The sequence below is a fragment of the Camelina sativa genome, chromosome 17, assembly GCF_030686135.1.
Source record: "Camelina sativa cultivar CO46 ecotype springtype chromosome 17, ASM3068613v1".
Taxonomy (NCBI): domain Eukaryota; kingdom Viridiplantae; phylum Streptophyta; class Magnoliopsida; order Brassicales; family Brassicaceae; genus Camelina; species Camelina sativa.
This window is the reverse complement of record NC_141896.1, coordinates 36,818,183-36,836,960: the sequence shown is the minus strand read 5'-3', so window position 1 is coordinate 36,836,960 and position 18,778 is coordinate 36,818,183. Positions and strand designations below refer to the sequence as shown.

The window sequence follows — 18,778 nt, the reverse complement described above, 5'->3', positions numbered from 1 at the left end:
AACTCTAATCCATGCCACTGTTAAAAAAAAATCATGTTAACAAGTTCCACAAAATGATAGTTGCTGGAGAGTGGAGGTTTCTGGAGAATTTTCAGCTGACTAAGTCTATGGAGAAGTATAGGACAACAAAACATGCTTTCAAGATGTCCTTTACTAACACCACAATCATAAGCCGAGACTGATTGGTATTTGGACCTGTAGAGCTTTGAAAGCATAACTGCTGAAGATGGTCTCAATGAAAACATCTTAATCCGTATGTTAGTTTCAGAAAAGTTTGTAAATAATTATTTCGATATATATCACTATATGAATTTAATTCTTTTACACATGTAGATGTGGTTGGCCAAGTCGTGATCATTGGTGTGAGGAAAACAAGTGATAACAATGGAAAGGTTTCTAAGAGATTAGAGGTGGAGCTACGGGACACAAGGTAAGGGGGAAATTATTTATAACAAAACCTATATATTGATATATAAAGAAGTATATTACAAGATTTTGGTTTAAATCCGCAGTGATAATCGGGTAATCTGTATATTATGGGATAGATTTGCTGATACCATGTAGGCTGCGGGTGAGAACATTGACATTATAAAAGATAACGTTATAAAAGATTTTGTCTCTTACAGTCGGACTGTCACCAGAATTTGTTTCGATTTTCTTTCTGTGAGTTTGTATGGGAAAATTAAAATGCTTCTCGATTACTTTGTTTTATTGGGCATTAGAAAGAGATTTTGTTTTGGGCTAAATCGAGCCCAACACATAATTGTTAACCCGTAACTTTTATGTAGGAGTTAAAAAATATAATAAATATAAATTATAGGATTTGTAGTGTAATTAATCTATTATATGTATCTTAATCTTTTCCCCAAAAATAAAAAATTGTATCTTAATCCTATGCTCTATAAAATTCTACACTAACTTGGAGAATACTCGAGAGTACATTATGCATGTAGTTTTCGAGTTCGAGTCGCTATAAAATAGTTTAAATTGATACAAGCCGACTATTTAAATAGTATAGTTGATGGAGAAAGTTATGATTTTCCTCAAACGAACAAACTATATTACATTCACAACAAATTTTCTATACTACACTCACAACACATTTTCTACTCTCCTTTATTCTCTATAGACAAATAATAAACTTTGTCTAAATAACTATAAAGAATAGCAATTCTTTTTTTAAAAGATAAACAACTTTGGTATAAAGCAATAATAATAATAATACTGAAAATAGTATAAAAAAAAAAGAAAACTGAGTTTTTGTAAAGATTCCCGCACGTACGTGCGGGTCCAGATCTAGTAATATTGATAATATACATATGTGCCTTGTCTACCCTAGTACGCATTTGCTATGGCTTTATCTTTAAGGACTGGATTGTCCGAATTTCTCATGGTTATAGAGAGGCTAATCGTCTGGCGGATGGATTGGCTAACTATACCTTCTCTCAGCTCCTTGGTATTACAAATTTGTAAATTTGGTATATTAAGATCTCTAAACACGATCACATCAATTTGTAATACCAAATCACGGGTCAATACATGTTTTATTGGATTTTTTTGGCTTTACCGAACGTATAATTAACGAATTTGATATTGCACCAAACCAAAATAGTATTACCAACTACGGGTCGAAATCAGAGTATGACCTTAAGTAAATTAAGTATATAATTTTATAAAATGTATATAATTAATAAATTTTCTACTATTATTTTGTAACAAACAAATCTAAATTTACATAAATATTTTCTCACGCTGGTAACATTATTCTACAAAATATTAACGTGTATTTATGAGTCGGGTAATAAAACGGGTAATGAGACGGGTAACAAGACGCTCAAAAATTAAATTAATATCCGATACTCATGGATAATATAATTATTATATCCTTCACTCGACCTTAAAGCTGCGGATACCTTTTTCGGGACGGATACAAACCAAAAAACGGGTCCAATACGGGTATCGGTAGTAGTTTCTAGGCCTACCTATTAGTAGTTTAATATTAATCAAAATTCACTATATAGTACTATATTATATAACATGTAAATGAATAATACAACATAAACATAATATTAACAAATAACAAAATAAAATAAAAATTTCTTCTGTGCTATCAGCGCGGATTATTATCTAGTTTTTATTTGAAATCGCATATCTTTTATTCCATTTTGATGCTCGTACAAAAAATTTATATTCTAATCATAACGTATGCGTAATATTGTACTTAAATGGTTAAATTTCTTTTCATATTTATTTGTTTTTAAATATACAGTATGTCATTTTCATATAATACATTTTCCATTCCACCTATTCACTCTAAATATATAAAAATATATATTATTTTTTATTTAAATAAGTATGTTAACGTGGAAAAAGAGAACAAATGAGTTAGGTCATATATAAACAAAATAATATTTCGTGGAAACAAAAACAAATTTAAATATAATTTTGAGGGGAAAGGTTGACTTGTTCTTCCCCCGCTCTTCGCTGCGCTTGCACTCTCTCACTCTTTCTTCATCTCAAACCCAAATCTTCTTCGCTTCTCCTCTTACACCAAACCGTGCTTTCGCAACCCTCAGGTTTGTCTCGATCTCAGATCACCCTAAAGTCAGAACCTTTACGGTTTTATCTATAGATTAATCAAAGATCTAATCGTCAAAGTTTTAGCTTTCAAGAATCGTAATTGTATTGTGATCTTTAGGTTTCGTTAGATTCTAAAATTTCGTGCTTTATGTAATCTTTATCAATCTTCAGGACTCTTATTGTAATCATGGAGCGGTTAACATCTCCTCCTCGTCTAATGATAGTCTCAGATCTTGATGAAACAATGGTAAAAAAACGCCACTAACGACTCTGTTCTGCTCTAAATCTTGATTCTTTGATTGCTAGATTGATTGATGTGTAACATGTTTTTGGTTTTGAATTCTGCAGGTTGATCATCATAACGATCCTGAGAATCTATCGTTACTGAGGTTCAATTCATTGTGGGAAGACGCTTATCGCCACGACTCTCTTCTTGTTTTCTCAACGGGAAGAGCACCAACAATGTACAAGAAACTGAGAAAACAGAGACCTCTGTTAACACCTGATGTTATCATTACATCTGTAGGAACTGAGATTGCTTATGGTAACTCCATGGTTCGTGATGATGAATGGATCGAAATCTTGAACAAGAAATGGGACCGAGGAATTGTCCAAGAAGAAACCAGCAAGTTCCCTGAGTTAACTCTTCAGGTACTCTATATATATGATCTCACCATATACGTGATGTTACTTACTTGTCCATATAGTGACCAGAGAGTGTGATCATTGGATGCAGAGTGAAACTGAACAGGGGCCACACAAGCTTAGCTTTCATATTGATAAGAGTAAGGTTCAGGCAGTGACTAAAGAGCTATCTCAGCGGTTGGAGAAACGTGGTGTAAGATATCTTACAGAACTTTGCCTGATCTCTTGTTGTCTTTGTTTGTTGCTTTATACAACTTGTTTGTGTCATTTTCAGTTGGATATCAAAATAATCTTCAGTGGAGGAAACGCTTTCGATGTTTTACCACAAGGTGGAGGAAAAGGACAAGCTCTTGCTTATCTGCTAAAGAAGCTCAAGGCTGAAGGAAAGCTCCCTATTAACACTCTTGCTTGTGGGGACTCTGGAAACGATACTGAACTATTCACCATTCCCAATGTTTATGGTGTCATGGTTGGTTTTACGTGCGGTGTAATCTTCTGTTTTTGCGCAATTGAGTTTCCATGTTTTATGGTCTTCTCTTTGTTTTTTTTTCATAGGTAAGCAATGCTCAAGAAGAGTTGTTGGAGTGGTACGCTGAAAACGCGAAAGACAATACAAACATAATCCATGCGTCTGAGAGGTGTGCTGGTGGGATTATAGAAGCCATAGGTCACTTTAAGCTCGGTCCAAATCTTTCTCCGAGAGATGTTTCTGATTTCTTAGAATGTAAGATGGATAATGTGAACCCGGGTCATGAGGTTGTCAAGTTTTTCTTGTTCTACGAGAGATGGAGACGAGGTGAAGTTGAGAACTGTGAGACATACACAGCAAGCCTCAAAGCTTCATGTGTGAGTATATTAACCTTTATTCTCTCTTTATATATCTGTATCGATGGAAGAGACTTTATTAATGATTGTTTTATCCTTTGTCAAACCACTTCAGCATCCTGCTGGTGTCTTTGTTCATCCATCTGGTGCTGAAAGATCTCTCAGAGACACCATTGATGAGCTTGGCAAGTACTATGGAGACAAAAAAGGGAAGAAGTTTCGGGTTTGGACAGATCAGGTCTTAGCAACAGACACAATGCCAGGGACGTGGATAGTAAAGCTTGATAAGTGGGAGCAGACTGGTAGTTAAAAAGAAGCTTTAATATGTTACACTGACACACATACATGCCATATTAGTATCTTCCCTAATCGTTGAATATTCGAATTGTGGATACTGCAGGGGATGAGAGGAAATGCTGCACAACAACTGTCAAATTCACCTCAAAGGTAAGAGATGATTAAGAGGGCATCATACACTACTGGTATGAAGTTGTAGGTTCTGTTTCTTGAGGATTGAAACTGATATTAAATTTTTCAGGATGGAGAAGGCTTTGTGTGGGAACATGTGCAGCAAATATGGTCGGAAGAAACAGAGATAAAGGATGATAGCAACTGGATCATCTGAATCTTTTTTTTGGGATATTCCATTAAAACATTGCAACAAACAAAGATATCTTCTTTTTTGGTTGAATAAAACTTATATCCTCATAATCTAGCCACTCAAAATCCCTAGAATCTCGAGGATCCTTATGCACATTCACATAATCTTTCAGAGATTTCAGTCTTGTATCCATAAGATCAAATCTTGAATCGAAAATATTAATCTTGTTATCAAAAAACTCTCTATTCAGCTTCTGAAACCCTTCTCCCGCTGACTTCATTGAGTAGCAGATACTTTATGTATGCATTGATGTAGTAAGTTTTTTTTTTTTTTTTTGGTAAGGTTAGTTGATTGTATCTAATTAAATAAGTTATGTGTGTCTCTTGATATATAATACGGAGTATAAGAGAATTCGGAGTTTATTTAAGGATTTTTATTATACGTTATATTTATATCCAAAAATACACTAACTACGTAGATTATAATTTAGCAAACATGTGTCAGTTTCCATTTGAGTGAATGAACTGTTAACAATAAAAAAAAATATAGTGAGTGGTACTAGTCTGAGAAATGTCAACTACTACTTCAAAAAAAAAATGTTTTATATAGGTAGACCTAATAATTTTGCTAAGACTAAAGGAAAAGATAAATAGGTAATAAATTTGACTATGGGCTATATTATATTGTAACCACTTCAAAAAGGAAACATCATGCAAATGCAAATTCCAATGAGAAAAATAGTTTAATTCCATCAGTCCAAAATGATGAAAATATGTCCACGATATCATAGGCAACAACACACTCCAAATTTGACTTAAGAAAAAAATAAACATAAACAAAAAAGAAGAAACATGTGATTCAGAAATAAACAAACATATCCAAGTCTGGTTCTGGTTTGAATCCTTTTTGGGGGATGAAACTTAGAGTCTGATGAACCCTTTGTCTCTCAAACTCTCTACAGTTTCTTTAATGCTAACCTCCAATGGCACAAACTCAACCCCAAGAGACTCTGCTTTCTCTTTAGACACTTTATATGTTGGAATATATATCTTTTCATCTGCACACCTGCAACATTCAGGTTTCAATTGATTCTTGTCAAAAATCTTGTCTTATAATCTAACAATGTCTATTTGACATTAAAAACGAAAACACTTACCTCTCAGGGAGTTGGAATTCAGGGTAAAGATCATTCAAAATGTTAACAACTTCAGAGTAATGAGCAACTCTCTCCACTAGACAGTATCTTCCATTAGCAGTTGGGTTCTCAAACGCTTGAATATGAGCGTTGGCTACATCTTTAACGTTAACCCACCCGAATGTCGCATTAGGAAACGTCTGTGCTCCTGAAAATGTAAAACCAATGTTCAAAGCTTATTACGTGTGTGAACCAAACCAATCCTTCTGTTTTTCCTTTACCTTTGATCAAGCTTAGTACTGCAGCAGCACTAGTGTTTAGCGTGGGCTGTAAGAGAGGACCAATCACCATAGCTGGATTTATCGAAACCAGCTGTAAATCGTTCTCTTCCGCGAATTTCCACGCTGCGTTTTCAGCTAATGTCTTGGAGAGTACATACCATAGCTTTTGATAAGGACCAAAAAAAAAAAACAGTGATTCAGCAAAAACAGAGTAATAACTTCAACATCACGCAACCAGATTTCATATTGATTTTACCTTGGAAGCTCTGCAATATTCAGGATCGGCGAACCAAGATTCGTCAACTATGGTATCGGGTGTTCGAGGCATTCCATTGAAAGCAACAGCTGCTATAGATGAGGTTAAGACAACTCTCTTAACAGAGGAAGTCTTCAAACATGAGCTTAGAACATTGATTGTTCCTTTCACCGCTGGATCAAGTAACTCAGCCTGTGAAGACCAAAACACAAATCAACCAAAAATGGAAGATATAAGAACAAGAGAATGCGCCAAGATGAGGAGAGAGAGAGAGAGAGAGAGAGAGAGAGAGAGAGAGAGAGAGAGAGAGAGAGACCTGAGGGTCCTTGACGTCGTGGTAGAATGGTGATGCGGTGTGGAAAACTCCTTCGCAACCATCGATTGCTGAATCGAAAGAGCCTTCTTCTAACAAGTTTGCTTTGAACAATTTTAGCCTTTCCTCTGCTCCTTCCAATGCAAGCAAATGCTCTGTTTTCCTTGGATCATCTGTTCCATTTAACCATATATACAAAGTAAACAAATCTATGAATCTCGAATCATTACAACAACAAAAAAAGAAACAAATCTTGAACATGAGCCATCTATCTAAACCTAAGAGAAACTATATAAATCCGTTATAAAATTTTGGAAGAGATTGGAATAGAGAAAAGAGACGGACTTGGATCACGAACAGAGGCTTTAACGGTGTAGCCGCGGAGAAGGAGAAGCTTAACAATCCATGAAGCAATGTAACCTGAAGCTCCTGTCACACAAACTGTCTTTTCTTCTTTCACACACTCTGTCTTCTCTTCTTCGCTGCTCATTCTTCTTCTTTCAGATCTTCTTCTCCTCAAACTATGTCTCTTTTTCTTTTTCTTTCTCTGTTTTGAATTCTTCAATACTGAGATATTCTTAGCGTTTCTGCCTTTTTATTTTTTTTCCTGTTTTGTTTTTTGGGGTTTCAAAGCGCGCCATTTTTAGGAAAGAGTTGGTTAGAGTTTTCCTCGGGATTTTTCTCTACCAAGTGTGTGACTCCTCTTAATCTCCTCCGTACGTTTATTCATAGACTTATTTCATTAACAAAAAAATCAATACTTCATCGGTTTTAAAGAAAAAACCGGTTTTTGTAAGATATAGAAAGCTACATTTTCATGACATTGGAGTTTCTATGCCTTGATGTGACTGAACTGTTGTTCTTAACTTCCCTCAAAGGCGGTCTAGAGGAGCTCGACGGTTTCGCTGTTCTTCCTTCGCTGTGTTTAGACCCATCTCCGTTGTTGCTATGTCGGTTTTCTTTCAACCGACAAATCAATACCCTCTTCTCCGACTCTGATGGCAATTTACTCTTCTCCGGTTCTTCTAACTTATCTTCCTTCCTCATTCTCTTGATCTCTTCTTGTAAACCACAAACCTCTGCTTGTAGGTTTTTCAACTTTTTCTCTGATGATAACGCCTTTCTTCGCCACCCTTCAACCTAAAAAACATTTGGACGTTTGTTAAGTCACGGCCGACTTATGCTATATTTCAGAAATGAGAACTATATCTTACCGAGGAATTCAGATTTTGTAACTGAGAATCTGATTCGAGAGCGCGGTTTTGCCAGAAATCACGACAAGATTGAAGTTCCTCCATTTCTTTCCTCACTTGATTCAACATCTCTTGCATTTGTGACCATTGCTCTGCTTCAGCTCTTACTTCATCTGCGATCTTCCTCATAACTGCTTTGCATTGTCTAGAGCAGTCTTTCTTTTCCTCGTGCGCTTTTATTGCCTGCCAAAAAAACGTAAAACATTAATCTTCACAAACTTCATTTTTGACCTCATCATATAGTAAGAAGAGAGTAGAGAGTTTGCTTTCACAAATCTACCTTACTATACATGGCATCTTGACGATCAATACATTTGGAGACAGAGCTTGTAGTCGATGCAAAGAGACTTGATCCATATTCTTTCTCCATTCTTTCTAACAATACCCCTTTCGACAAAGCTTCCATTTTACTACTCAATGTATCTATCTGCACCCAAAAAAAAAACATCAAAATTTAAAACCATGCTAAAAAAGACTAATAAGGCCATTTACAGTGAATTATGTCTAACTCACATTGCCATTATTGTTCCTTAGAGTGACTTGATCAGAACGGACAGAGAAGCTAGCTTCAGCCATTTTCTGAATCCCTTTGACACAAACCTCTTCGGAAACTGATTCGTCGAACCTCTCTAGCTCTTTCCTTAAAACAGAAGCTTTCTTATCAAAATTATGTCTGCAGTTTCTAGCTTCCATGTCTTTAACTTTTGGAGACTTTAACTCATTCAGTTTCTCAACCAAATAGCTAATCTCATCTTCCATAGCCTTGCTCTCTTTCGTCCCTTCTGAGATTCTCTGTTTCCCCTAAATGAACATAAAACACAGCTTCAGTCTCAAAAAAATTCACAAAACACAACACAAACAAACCAAAACATCAGATTTGACTTACGGACAGAAGAGTAAGAACAGCAGATCTAAGCGTCTTCTCCATCCGTTTCTTCCTCCTCTCCATCTTCTTCAAAGCAATCTCTTTCTCTATTCTTAACAAATTACACTCTGATCTCAACATCTCCGCTTGAAACCTCCACTTAGCCTCCTCAACTTTTTCATCAACCGCAGTAGAAGAAGAAGAAGAAGACAACCTAGTCCCACCAATCTCTCTCCCGTCTGCAACTTTCCCTCTTCTCCTTCCTTCTTCCTCACCGCCTTTATCATTCACCATCACAACCGATGCCCCTCGATCAAAAGTCCTCTCTTGGTGAAACAGAACCTCCAGTTTCACTCCCGGATCCTTCTGAGACAAAGAAGAGGGTGTAGTCTTTAAGCCCTTTGCGGCACATCGTCGAACACTATACCTACGTGGCAACTGAAGAATCCTCGGCGTCGGAGAATACTGCCACTTCGATTTCCTTATCATCATCGCTTCGTTTCTTCTCTCCATTTTTATGCACCGCCGACTTTAACAAACAACAAAAGCAGGGGAAGTATCTGTCTTTTTGTCTCTTGTCTGATGGTTATTGTCAGAAGAAGAAGAAGGAAGAAGAAAGGTCTGGTCTTTCTCTGTCGGGTTTTGAAAAATAAAGCCTTTGTTACCGTTGGAAAAATAGAATCACTCGAAAGCAGAGAAGAGAAGAGACAACGACATTGGAGAAATCATCAAAGGTTGGTAATTTAAAAAAAAATTGTGTTTTATTTTTGTTTTTAATAACCAATGTGTGTGTTGTGTTGTGTTGTGTATATATATAATGAGATCTTTGGGGGTCTGGTTCTCGAGTAAAGCCTACGGCGAGAAAGATAAGGAGGAAAGGGAGAGAGAAGCCTCGTGAAGTGGAGCCATTTTCAAATAAAAGCTGTGTTGCTGTGTTTGTGTTCTTTGTTGTGTGTTTAAGTCTTAAGTGTGTGTGTGTCAAAGTTCGTGATGAAACCGCTGCTTCCTCTTTCTACCCCTTTTTTATTACCAAAGAACCTCATTGGATATCTCATTAAAAATACATAGTGACTAGTGGGTGTTTTTTTTTTTCTTTTTCTTTTTTTTTTTGTCAACGACTACCAGTTGTTGTTTTCTACTTTTTAAATAGAGTTTATTCAAATATACTATATCACTTATTTGTTTATTTAAGATTCAAAAATAACTTAAATTCAATTCAAAGTTAAAAGTTTTTTTTTTAATATGTTGTATATCAGCTATCTTTTACCTCTAAACTCAATGGTTGTTTTACTCTGAGTCATATTTACAGTTTAATGGCATCATTCCAGACGAAAAATATACTTATTCCTTATTCAAGATTCAGAAATAACTCAAATTTCCTTTAAAAATTAAAAATTATTTTATTATACTTGCTGTTTAAATATCAACTATTTTTCACCTTTGAACTTAGTGGTTGAATCTATAGTTATATTGTAACTGAAAATTATCTCTATTAAAAAAACATAATAGAAAATCAAAAGTATTCTAATTTTCTCTCACTTTATTGGGGTGTTCTAAATAGACAGAGCTGTGCCAAAGAATTTTAACGTGATAAGGAACAAATATGGTTTAATATATCAATAATATAGATAATAAACAAAAAAAATATGTATTTTAGTGTTTAAAATTTTTATAATGAATCTACAAAAATTTGAGTAAAGATTATTGAAATTCACCATTCCAACAAATAAAAAGCAATTACAAAATAACAGACAAAAATATTTAAAAAGATATTAGAAATATGTAGGTTAGTAATTTGTATTGTTCAAAAAAGCGGTCTAGGTGGCCGCTTAGGCGCTAGGCACTCAGCATACACCTTGATAACCACCTAAACCGCCTAAAATTGCATAAATTTTGTTTTAAATTCTATTTTTAGTTTTTAACAACATATATTTAAATTATTAAATTTTATATCTATATATGTAATTATAAACATTCATATGTTGTTAATGTAACTTAAATAAATGTATTTTTATGAATATCTCAATGGTTTGTCTAGGTCTCTCTTTAAATTTTATATGTAGGAAAAGTAGTGATTGGACATAGCATAGAATTTCCAAAATTTAGATCTGCTTTTATAGAAATTAACATAGATCCTTCTAAGCCCAAATATCTTGTAGATACTTATGAATACTTTGCTAAGAACAACATTGAAGGTGAACCTCATTAAACTAGTTTACCACTTCTCTCTGCCTGAGTAATTATATGGAAATAAGAGTCTAAGCGATTGTTTTCTTCATTTTTAAGTTTTCATGCGGTGTTCACTCTAAAATATATTATTTTTAGAAATATCTTACACTAACAATTGGTACAGCACTACCTAAAATTTATTTTTTCTTATTGCACAAATTATGTTTTGAGTATTTTTTTTGAACTTCCAAAATAAATCCGATCCAAACAAATCAATATGTAGTCATGGAGTAATATTAATTAATCTTAAACACTAATATTGTTATATGATCTATTCTCAGTGTGGTTCGTAAAATCGTAATGATCATATTTTAATGAAATCTATAAAAACTCTTTTGTTTATGTAGTTGAATCATCCATTGATGCGATAAAAAACCTTAAATAACTTCAAATCAGCAAAAAAATATTTAAGCTTGGCAACAAATCTTAAGATCCAAACAAATTAATCAGCGAGATAATTATATAAATCTTAAGATCCAATAACAAATCAGCAAATCAACGAGATCCCAAGTTGTATCTTCAAATCAGCAACTACAACACTAAAATTTGTTTAAGATCCAAACAAATTAATCAGCGAGATAATTTGATTTTGTACATAATATTAATTTTAATCAACTTTATTAAATATATCTATTATTTTAATATTGATAATATTAACAAAATAATAAAATAATGTTTTATTCGTGTACTACCGAATTAATGATATTTTAATTTTTAAATTCTTTAAAATAAAGAATCAGAATAAATTAAATAAAAATTATAATTTGAATACCTGATAAATCAAAGTTCCAGCTGATTCATATTTAAAATTATTTTGGTTTCAAAAACAATTACATTTGTTTGGATCTTAAAACTAAACAAAATTAACAAACAAATACAACTTGAAATTTAATTTTTTAATCCCAAATAACTTCTTCCACCGGTTAAAATGGAATAGAAGCACCTCCGAATTACTTTAAAAAATGGAATAAAAGCACCTCCGAATTTAATTTTAGTTCTGTTTGGGCCAGAATAAAAGGTTGTGGCCACTGAGACTATTGTCATCCGTATTGGTTGGTGTTCGAAGAAATGAATTGAGCTTTGGACCTTTTTTGCTTCTTTTTTAAAAGATTGTATTGTTGAAAAAAATCGAGATTTATTTCACAAAACAAGAATGAACTTAAATCTTCTGGACACTACATAAAAAAGCTTCTAGCACTCTCTTTAGAAAGGGGCTTAAGCTTTTGATCAAACGGCCACAAAGCTCATCGTTATGTATGCAAAAAGCCAAAAAGAGGATAGGACAAAGATACGTGGCAAACTAGCAACAACCCATTTGAAATAAATTCATATTTTGGATAAGGAAATGTATCATAAATTCATAATCCCTCAAATATCAATTCTTTTCTTGTTCCCCAACTTTTTAAACACAAGTCACCAACCCATCAGATAAACAGCGAGAGAGATCAAGAAGATCACACGTGGGAAAATTAACTTACCACTTTGCAATGGCGTCAATGACCATGACACCTCCTTTTCTCCCTACCGTCTCAAAGCTTCCGGCAAACATCTCCGGCAACAGCAGAAGAAGCCTCGCCGTCGTCAAAGCCTCCACCAGCGAGAACACAACAAGCTTGGAGAACAAGAAGCAAGAACAGAGCATGAAGATGAGAAGGGATCTGGTGTTCACAGCTGCAGCTGCGGCTGTGTGTTCCTTAGCCAAGGTGGCAATGGCGGACGATGAGCCAAAGAGAGGAACAGAGGCTGCAAAGAAGAAGTATGCTCCTGTCTGTGTCACAATGCCTACGGCCAGGATATGCCGTAACTGAATTCGCTATTTAACCAGCCTCTGTATTTATGTCAGTAAAACTTTTCTCAGTGTGGTTTGTAATGATCATATTTTGATCAAATCTATAAAAACCCTCTTTGTTGATGTAGTTAATGCGATCACAAACCTTAAATAACTTCAAATCAGCAAAAAAATATTTAAGCTTGGGCAACAAATCTTTACAACCGAACGCACAATAAAAGCAGTATAATCCATTAAAAAAAAATCAGTTGTTCGGGTTATATAAGGAGTCCCAATGATTTCCCAGTTGTCTATAGTTTTCTTAGGCTGCCAGGTTGAGGAGAAGACAACACTAATGTACCTCTGGTTTTATTCTTCTTCTTCTGTATATTGAAGAGCAACAACAAATCTCAAGTTTCTTTCTGATGCATTTCCGCATTCTGCTACTCTACTCCAATGGTCCAGACGATGTTACCTCCTCTTCACCATCAAATTCTTGCTCAACGCCTTTGACCTGTTTTTGGCACAAACACTTTGGTGAGTCATCTTGATGAATTATAAACAAAACAAGAGACTATAACAAGATCATGATGAAGACCAGAAAACATAAGAGATCTGATGAATGGTAAGACCTCTCTCCTTATCAGCATTATTTACCTCAGATACATAATGCATCAGCATATTCTCAATTCCTGATTTCAAAGTAACAGATGAACTTGGACAACCGCTACAAGCTCCTTGCATTCTAAGCTTAACTATACCAGTTTCCCTGATCAAAACATAAACCTCTGATAAGGATAAAGAATCAGATCTTCCAAAACAATTTCTCAAAATCATAGAAAAAACTTACGTATCGAATCCACAATACTCGATATCCCCTCCATCATCTTGAACTGATGGTCGGATACGCGTCTCCAAGAGTTCCTTGATCATTGCCACAGTTTCAGAGTCATCCTAATCGCAGTTGAGAAAAACAATTTTATCATTTGGCATTCAAAGTTGGTATCTACTAAAATCTTGAAGAACATTTTGGAAGCCTACCTCGTGAATAGCGGTATCCTTGGCAGCTGTAGCTTGTGAGTCGAGAAACAAAGGCTGACCAGATGAGTAAAAGTCCATTATCACTGCAAAGATCTCAGGCTTGAGAACATCCCATGTTACATCATCTGACTTTGTTACAGTAACAAAATCTGACCCATAGAAAACTCTAACAACACCTGCATCATCAGAGTAATCTTTAGCCACTAAACAAAGATCAAGTAAGGAACTAACAAATGTACATATTTGTAGCAAAATAAAAAAAGGGCTAAGAATACCATCAATGGCGAAAATGTCTTTGGCCAAAGGTGAACCCATAGCAGAACGAGAATTAGGGAAATCAGCACTTCCAATTTCCATAACTGGTTTACCAGGATTGAACATGAGAGATGAAGGGTTTGGTGTTGATTGTGTTTGTATAAACATTGTCCTCCTTTGCACTGTTCCCATAAACACCAATTCCAAACCATAAGATAAGATTTTTCAAATTCATTTCATTTCAAGAATAAGGAAACAAAGATTACTCCTTTTTTAACATTTTTTGATAAGCTAAAACTCTAATCTCAGTTAAAGCTAAAAACATCATACCGATCCAATTTCGGGGGAACGAAGAAGATCTCAAAGAGTTGTGAGAAGCATTTGTAGTTCTAGAATCCAATAAACTCGTCGGCAAGTGCGTCGTCGCCGCCGAGATAAACAAAGGACGATGTGATATCAGGAGAGAAGAAGAAGGAGGAGGAGCATAAATTACAGAAGCTGTACGTCGCGAAAGAGAATTGAGAAGCCTTGTAATCCCTTTCATAATCTTCTTCTTCGTTTGCCTAAGCTTTACCAAATTAGGGTTTCGCCGGAAAAAAAAATCGCAGAACGGAGGACGGCGAAAGAGAAGCTTCGTACGACGTGGGAAATAACGTGTAGGACGACGGCGTTGCCGTATATATATAAATATCTACCGTGAATTGCCGTTATCGTTACCGTCAATTACTTTAACCGGATTAAACCGAACCATTACTTCTACAAATTCTACCAAACCAAAGAATCATAATTTATAAATAAAGAACAAAATCTTTGAGACAAGCCTTGAGAGTTGAGAGCAACAATAATATTAATTTGGTTGCTACAAGCCTACAAGAACCAAGTGAAGTATACATTTTTAGATGCACATTATTGTTTTGAAAGAGCTTCTTCTATGCCTATATCTAACACAATAAAGTTTTAAAGAAAAGTTGAAAGAACAAAACTTCTCTTTAAAACTGATTCTTGAACCTCAGCTTCAATGAAACGAAATTATTTAGACAAGATCAGCTGGCATCTCGCGTATTTTAGTACCGTAATGCTTCTCAATATCCTTGAGATCCTTCTTGTCCGAAGATTTTACAAAGTTAATGGCCACACCTTCACGACCAAAACGACCAGCTCGTCCAATACGATGAATGTAAAGCTCCGGGTTGTTTGGTATATCATAATTGATGACATGTGAAACCTAGTAAATAGATATTTCTAATGTCAACTTCAAAGTTGTTTTAGTGACATTGATAGTTAAATGACAGAGAAAGAGAGAGATATCATACTGTTTGAACATCGATCCCTCGTGCCCATACATCTGAGGCGATTAAAACACGGCTTTTAAATGACCGAAACTGGTTCATGATTTCATCTCTCTCCTTTTGACGTTTGTCTCCATGCATTGATGAGACTACGAAATTGCTACTCCTCATCTTCTCAGTAAGCCAATCCACCTTTTTTATATACATATAAAGACAGATCAAACTTTAAGATTATGGACAAAAGTATAGGGACCAACAAAGCTTAAGAACAAGAGAAACTGTTTTTTTTTAATACCTTTTGTCTTGTGTTGCAGAAGATAATAGCTTGATTAATAACAAGCCTTCCATAAAGATCGCAAAGAGTATCGAACTTCCACTCTTCTTTATCAACATCAACATAGTATTGTTTGATTCCCTGCAAAACTTAAAGTTGTCAATTTATGCTTTTCATGATGAAACTAAAACTTAGCAAGCATGAAAATGTCAGAAGAAAAAACACTCACTTCCAGAGTCAATTCATCAGGCTTCACAAGTATCCTAACAGGATCTGTCATAAACTTTTCTTGCATCTCCAAAATCTCTTGAGGAAGAGTAGCAGAAATCAAGCAAACCTATTAATAGAAACCAACTTGATTAGATTCATATTATCAACAGAAACTGGAATTAATCAAATTACTAATATTCACACAGTTGAGATTGTAAAACCTGAATATCATGTGGAAGAGATCTGTAAACGTCGTAAATCTGGTCTTTCAAACCTTTACTCAACATTTCATCTGATTCATCGAGAACCAAAAATTTAACAGCTTTAGTCTGTAAGCTTCCTCTCTTTATCATATCGTGGACTCGACCAGGTGTCCCAGACACAGCATGGACACCACGCTCCAGCTTCCTGATGTCTTCTCCGATGCTCTTACCACCGATGCAGGCATGCGCCTGAATATTAGTATGCGTCCCAATAGCCTGTATAGTCTTCTCTGTTTGTGAAGCTAGCTCTCTTGATGGAGACAACACCAATGCCTGAACCCTTCAAACCAAAAAAAAAAACACCAACTTCATTAGTAAATATGAAAGTAAGTTGGTTAGTAAAAAGCGTTAAAAAAAAACAAATCTTGCAGCCTAAAAGTAAGTGTTCCTCACCAATCACCAAGCAGTACCATTAACTATGAGTAGTAACAAATCAGAAATTGCAAAGTAGAATCATAATCAACCATGTAAATACCAAATGCAAAACAGATAACGCAGTCTTAAGTGTTCCACTTCTTAATTACAGAGCAATATCATTAAAACCATGTAATAACAAAATCCTAATCACAGAGCAAGGCCATTAATCACAGAACAAATATTGTAGCCATAAACAAGTGTTACTAATGCTAATCACAGAGCAAGACCATTATTAATAATTGGGAAATATGGAAAAAAGGGTTTCAATTTGATTACAATCTCAGGGGGGAAAGAAGAGAAGAGAAGAGAATCGCACTTTCTAGAAGAAGTGTTGACGATTTGACAGACGGAGATAGCAATCATGGAGGTTTTACCAGTACCAGACTGAGCCTGAGCTATAACATCTCTTCCTTTGAGAATAGGCACAAAAGCTCTCTGCTGAATCTCAGATGGTTTCTTGTAACCGTAGTCGTAAACCCCTCGGATCACTTTATCGTTCATCCCCATGTCATCGAAACTCTTTATTGCTTTGATCCCTTTGGTCGTTTCGAAGACCAGATTCTCATCATCTAAAGCTCCTTCGCTTTTTCGATCGATTCCTTTCGCTGCCACCATTATTCTTAACTCTTAAATCTCTCTTCTTTCTTCTAGAATTAAGAGAAGATGAGATATTTGTTCTTATTGTAAGTTTGAAGACGAATTTGTCGGGAGAAGAGAACTGAAGAAAAAGTGTCTGGATTGAGAACAAAGGGTTTTAGGTAGGGGTTGTTTGGTTCTTGTATAATTTTCAAATCATCAAACTAAACCGGCCCTTTTTTAATAACCGGGTTTAGAGTTCGGAACTCGCGTACCAATCTGGAAAATTAAGGATCAGCTAAATTAATAAAGGTTTAAAAAGTTGAAGTATTAGCAAATGATTGGTTTGGATTTGTAAAAGAATAGGTAGGGTTGTGAAGTGAACTTAGTACCGTGGCAGGAGGTAAGTCCATTTGTAGAAGGCACCATCACACCCGTGATCGAGTTCCGGCTCCTACAAATGTAGGAATTTGGTTAATGGGCCGGCCAGTTGTGGCCCAATGGTTGACAAAAAAAAAAAAAAAAAAAATAGGTAGGGTTTAGATGTTATAATGAAACGAAATTATATGTCGGTCTGGGTTACAAAATAGTGTTTAGGGTTAAACGAAATTATATGTTGGTTTGAGTTTACAAAAGAGTTGTTAGGGTTTAGATTTTACAATTAAATGAAATTATATGTCGGTTTTGATTTACAAAAAAGTGGTAAGGTTTAGGGTTTAGATTTTATAATTAAACAAAAGAGAATTATATATTGGTTTGAGTTTATAAAAGAGTGGTCAGAGTTTAGATTTTATAATTAAATAAATTTGTATTTCAATTTTGGGATTATAAAAGAGTGGTGAGGGTTTAAATTACACAATTAAACAAAATATATGTCGATTTGTTGTTATAAATAAGTGATTTGGGTTTAGATGTTATAATTATAAACAAAATTATCAAGCTTAGGAAATTAGTGGTTGTTTGAGCACTCAAAACAAACATGTTTTGGTTTTTTTCCCTCCTAATATAATCTTCTCGCATATTTTTTATTGATAAATAATCTTTTCAAATAATATTTTATCGAGATGTGGATAACATCGATCAAGATCGTGGAAATGAAGAAAAATCGATAAAATTCTAAAATATATATTTGTTAATATCTTATTTTATGAGTATTTATATTTATATCTAATGATATGAATATATGTTATCATTAATTTAAACATAAGTCGGTAATTAGGATAAAAGTATGTACATTTTCTAGTATGTTTTTGTCCAAAAAAAAAATTCAAATATTTCAAAAAAGGAATATTGACATATTTGCATGGTATTTTTGCTTGTAGCCAAAATTTTCATAAATCAATTGAACTCAAAAAATTTCAAATATCGAAGAAATTGTTGATATTTGCAATTGATATTTACAAAAATTTATCACTGACATACAAATATAAATTACGTAAATATAAAATGTTTCAACTTTAGGATAAATGAAATATTATAGATATAATGAACACATTTACAGGCTAAATTCTACCGTAATAACATTATACATTTACTCATTTATATAATATTAACTAGATTTTAACCCGCGGTACACCGCGGACATATAATTTCTATTTTATGTTGTATCTATTTGTTAAATATTAGATGTTTTGTAAATAGATGAATAACTAAATTTTTCGGTTGTTGTGCGACTAAATATTTATATTATTATTTTAACCCG

General features: G+C 34.4%; 5 protein-coding genes and 1 pseudogene across 7 annotated transcripts; 2 read left to right on the top strand and 4 right to left on the bottom strand.

The window, feature by feature from the left end:
- Window positions 1-2,448: 2,448 nt before the first annotated feature.
- On the top strand, window positions 2,449-5,097 carry LOC104758452 (putative sucrose-phosphatase 1). Of its 2 annotated transcripts, XR_015585859.1 has the most exons (10): window positions 2,449-2,576; window positions 2,752-2,827; window positions 2,929-3,231; window positions 3,317-3,418; window positions 3,500-3,694; window positions 3,781-4,071; window positions 4,166-4,352; window positions 4,451-4,497; window positions 4,589-4,737; window positions 4,991-5,097. XR_015585859.1 is itself a non-coding variant. In XM_010481323.2 (9 exons), exons 2-9 carry the CDS (start codon window positions 2,768-2,770, stop codon window positions 4,673-4,675), a joined length of 1,272 nt encoding a protein of 423 aa, XP_010479625.2. In that variant the 5' UTR covers window positions 2,449-2,576; window positions 2,752-2,767; the 3' UTR covers window positions 4,676-4,761. The 2 variants fall into 2 exon arrangements, 1 of the variants encoding a protein (XP_010479625.2); XM_010481323.2 differs by lacking the exon at window positions 4,991-5,097 and having other exon boundaries at window positions 4,589-4,761.
- Window positions 5,098-5,380: 283 nt separating this feature from the next.
- LOC147924808 (phenylacetaldehyde reductase-like) lies at window positions 5,381-7,236 on the bottom strand. The gene is made up of 6 exons (XM_087495399.1): window positions 6,982-7,236; window positions 6,640-6,809; window positions 6,324-6,515; window positions 6,068-6,230; window positions 5,808-5,994; window positions 5,381-5,716 (listed from the first exon to the last, which is right to left on the bottom strand). The coding sequence occupies exons 1-6, from the start codon at window positions 7,124-7,126 to the stop codon at window positions 5,572-5,574; spliced, it is 1,002 nt and encodes a 333-aa protein (XP_087351525.1). The 5' UTR covers window positions 7,127-7,236; the 3' UTR covers window positions 5,381-5,571.
- Window positions 7,237-7,335: 99 nt separating this feature from the next.
- On the bottom strand, window positions 7,336-9,688 carry LOC104758450 (uncharacterized). Its single transcript, XM_010481321.3, has 5 exons — window positions 8,776-9,688; window positions 8,403-8,690; window positions 8,170-8,316; window positions 7,851-8,072; window positions 7,336-7,776 (listed from the first exon to the last, which is right to left on the bottom strand). Exons 1-5 carry the CDS (start codon window positions 9,265-9,267, stop codon window positions 7,444-7,446), a joined length of 1,482 nt encoding a protein of 493 aa, XP_010479623.1. The 5' UTR covers window positions 9,268-9,688; the 3' UTR covers window positions 7,336-7,443.
- Window positions 9,689-12,278: 2,590 nt separating this feature from the next.
- Window positions 12,279-12,899, top strand: LOC104758449 (photosystem II 5 kDa protein, chloroplastic pseudogene; annotated as a pseudogene). Its single transcript, XR_015586836.1, has one exon. The product of XR_015586836.1 is annotated as a photosystem II 5 kDa protein, chloroplastic pseudogene (transcript).
- Window positions 12,900-12,923: 24 nt separating this feature from the next.
- Window positions 12,924-14,816, bottom strand: LOC104758448 (nifU-like protein 5, mitochondrial). Its single transcript, XM_010481319.3, has 6 exons — window positions 14,378-14,816; window positions 14,068-14,229; window positions 13,793-13,968; window positions 13,602-13,705; window positions 13,409-13,520; window positions 12,924-13,265 (listed from the first exon to the last, which is right to left on the bottom strand). Exons 1-6 carry the CDS (start codon window positions 14,589-14,591, stop codon window positions 13,200-13,202), a joined length of 834 nt encoding a protein of 277 aa, XP_010479621.1. The 5' UTR covers window positions 14,592-14,816; the 3' UTR covers window positions 12,924-13,199.
- A 53-nt stretch (window positions 14,817-14,869) lies between these two features.
- LOC104758447 (DEAD-box ATP-dependent RNA helicase 34) lies at window positions 14,870-17,282 on the bottom strand. The gene is made up of 6 exons (XM_010481318.3): window positions 16,817-17,282; window positions 16,042-16,363; window positions 15,840-15,947; window positions 15,632-15,751; window positions 15,361-15,528; window positions 14,870-15,272 (listed from the first exon to the last, which is right to left on the bottom strand). Exons 1-6 carry the CDS (start codon window positions 17,113-17,115, stop codon window positions 15,081-15,083), a joined length of 1,209 nt encoding a protein of 402 aa, XP_010479620.1. The 5' UTR covers window positions 17,116-17,282; the 3' UTR covers window positions 14,870-15,080.
- Window positions 17,283-18,778: the final 1,496 nt, after the last annotated feature.

Bases quoted from the DNA above. Each gene is read 5' to 3' on its own strand.
- LOC104758452 (XM_010481323.2), top strand. From the start codon at position 2,768: ATGGAGCGGTTAACATCTCCTCCTCGTCTAATGATAGTCTCAGATCTT. The intron at 3,695-3,780 runs GTTGGTTTTACG...TTTTTTTCATAG, and splicing joins CCAATGTTTATGGTGTCATG to GTAAGCAATGCTCAAGAAGA. The intron at 4,498-4,588 runs GTAAGAGATGAT...TAAATTTTTCAG, and splicing joins CTGTCAAATTCACCTCAAAG to GATGGAGAAGGCTTTGTGTG.
- LOC147924808 (XM_087495399.1), bottom strand. From the start codon at position 7,126: ATGAGCAGCGAAGAAGAGAAGACAGAGTGTGTGAAAGAAGAAAAGACA. The intron at 6,516-6,639 runs GTCTCTCTCTCT...TGGTCTTCACAG, and splicing joins ACGACGTCAAGGACCCTCAG to GCTGAGTTACTTGATCCAGC. The intron at 5,995-6,067 runs GTAAAGGAAAAA...TTACATTTTCAG, and splicing joins AGTACTAAGCTTGATCAAAG to GAGCACAGACGTTTCCTAAT.
- LOC104758450 (XM_010481321.3), bottom strand. From the start codon at position 9,267: ATGGAGAGAAGAAACGAAGCGATGATGATAAGGAAATCGAAGTGGCAG. The intron at 8,073-8,169 runs GTAGATTTGTGA...TTTTTTTGGCAG, and splicing joins AAGATGCCATGTATAGTAAG to GCAATAAAAGCGCACGAGGA. The intron at 7,777-7,850 runs GTAAGATATAGT...AATGTTTTTTAG, and splicing joins TACAAAATCTGAATTCCTCG to GTTGAAGGGTGGCGAAGAAA.
- LOC104758448 (XM_010481319.3), bottom strand. From the start codon at position 14,591: ATGAAAGGGATTACAAGGCTTCTCAATTCTCTTTCGCGACGTACAGCT. The intron at 13,521-13,601 runs GTAAGTTTTTTC...TGTTTTGATCAG, and splicing joins GAGTATTGTGGATTCGATAC to GGAAACTGGTATAGTTAAGC. The intron at 13,266-13,408 runs GTAAATAATGCT...TGCCAAAAACAG, and splicing joins TGATGCATTATGTATCTGAG to GTCAAAGGCGTTGAGCAAGA.
- LOC104758447 (XM_010481318.3), bottom strand. From the start codon at position 17,115: ATGGTGGCAGCGAAAGGAATCGATCGAAAAAGCGAAGGAGCTTTAGAT. The intron at 15,529-15,631 runs GTATTAAAAAAA...TATATAAAAAAG, and splicing joins TCTGCAACACAAGACAAAAG to GTGGATTGGCTTACTGAGAA. The intron at 15,273-15,360 runs GTATGATATCTC...TCTATTTACTAG, and splicing joins GAGGGATCGATGTTCAAACA to GTTTCACATGTCATCAATTA.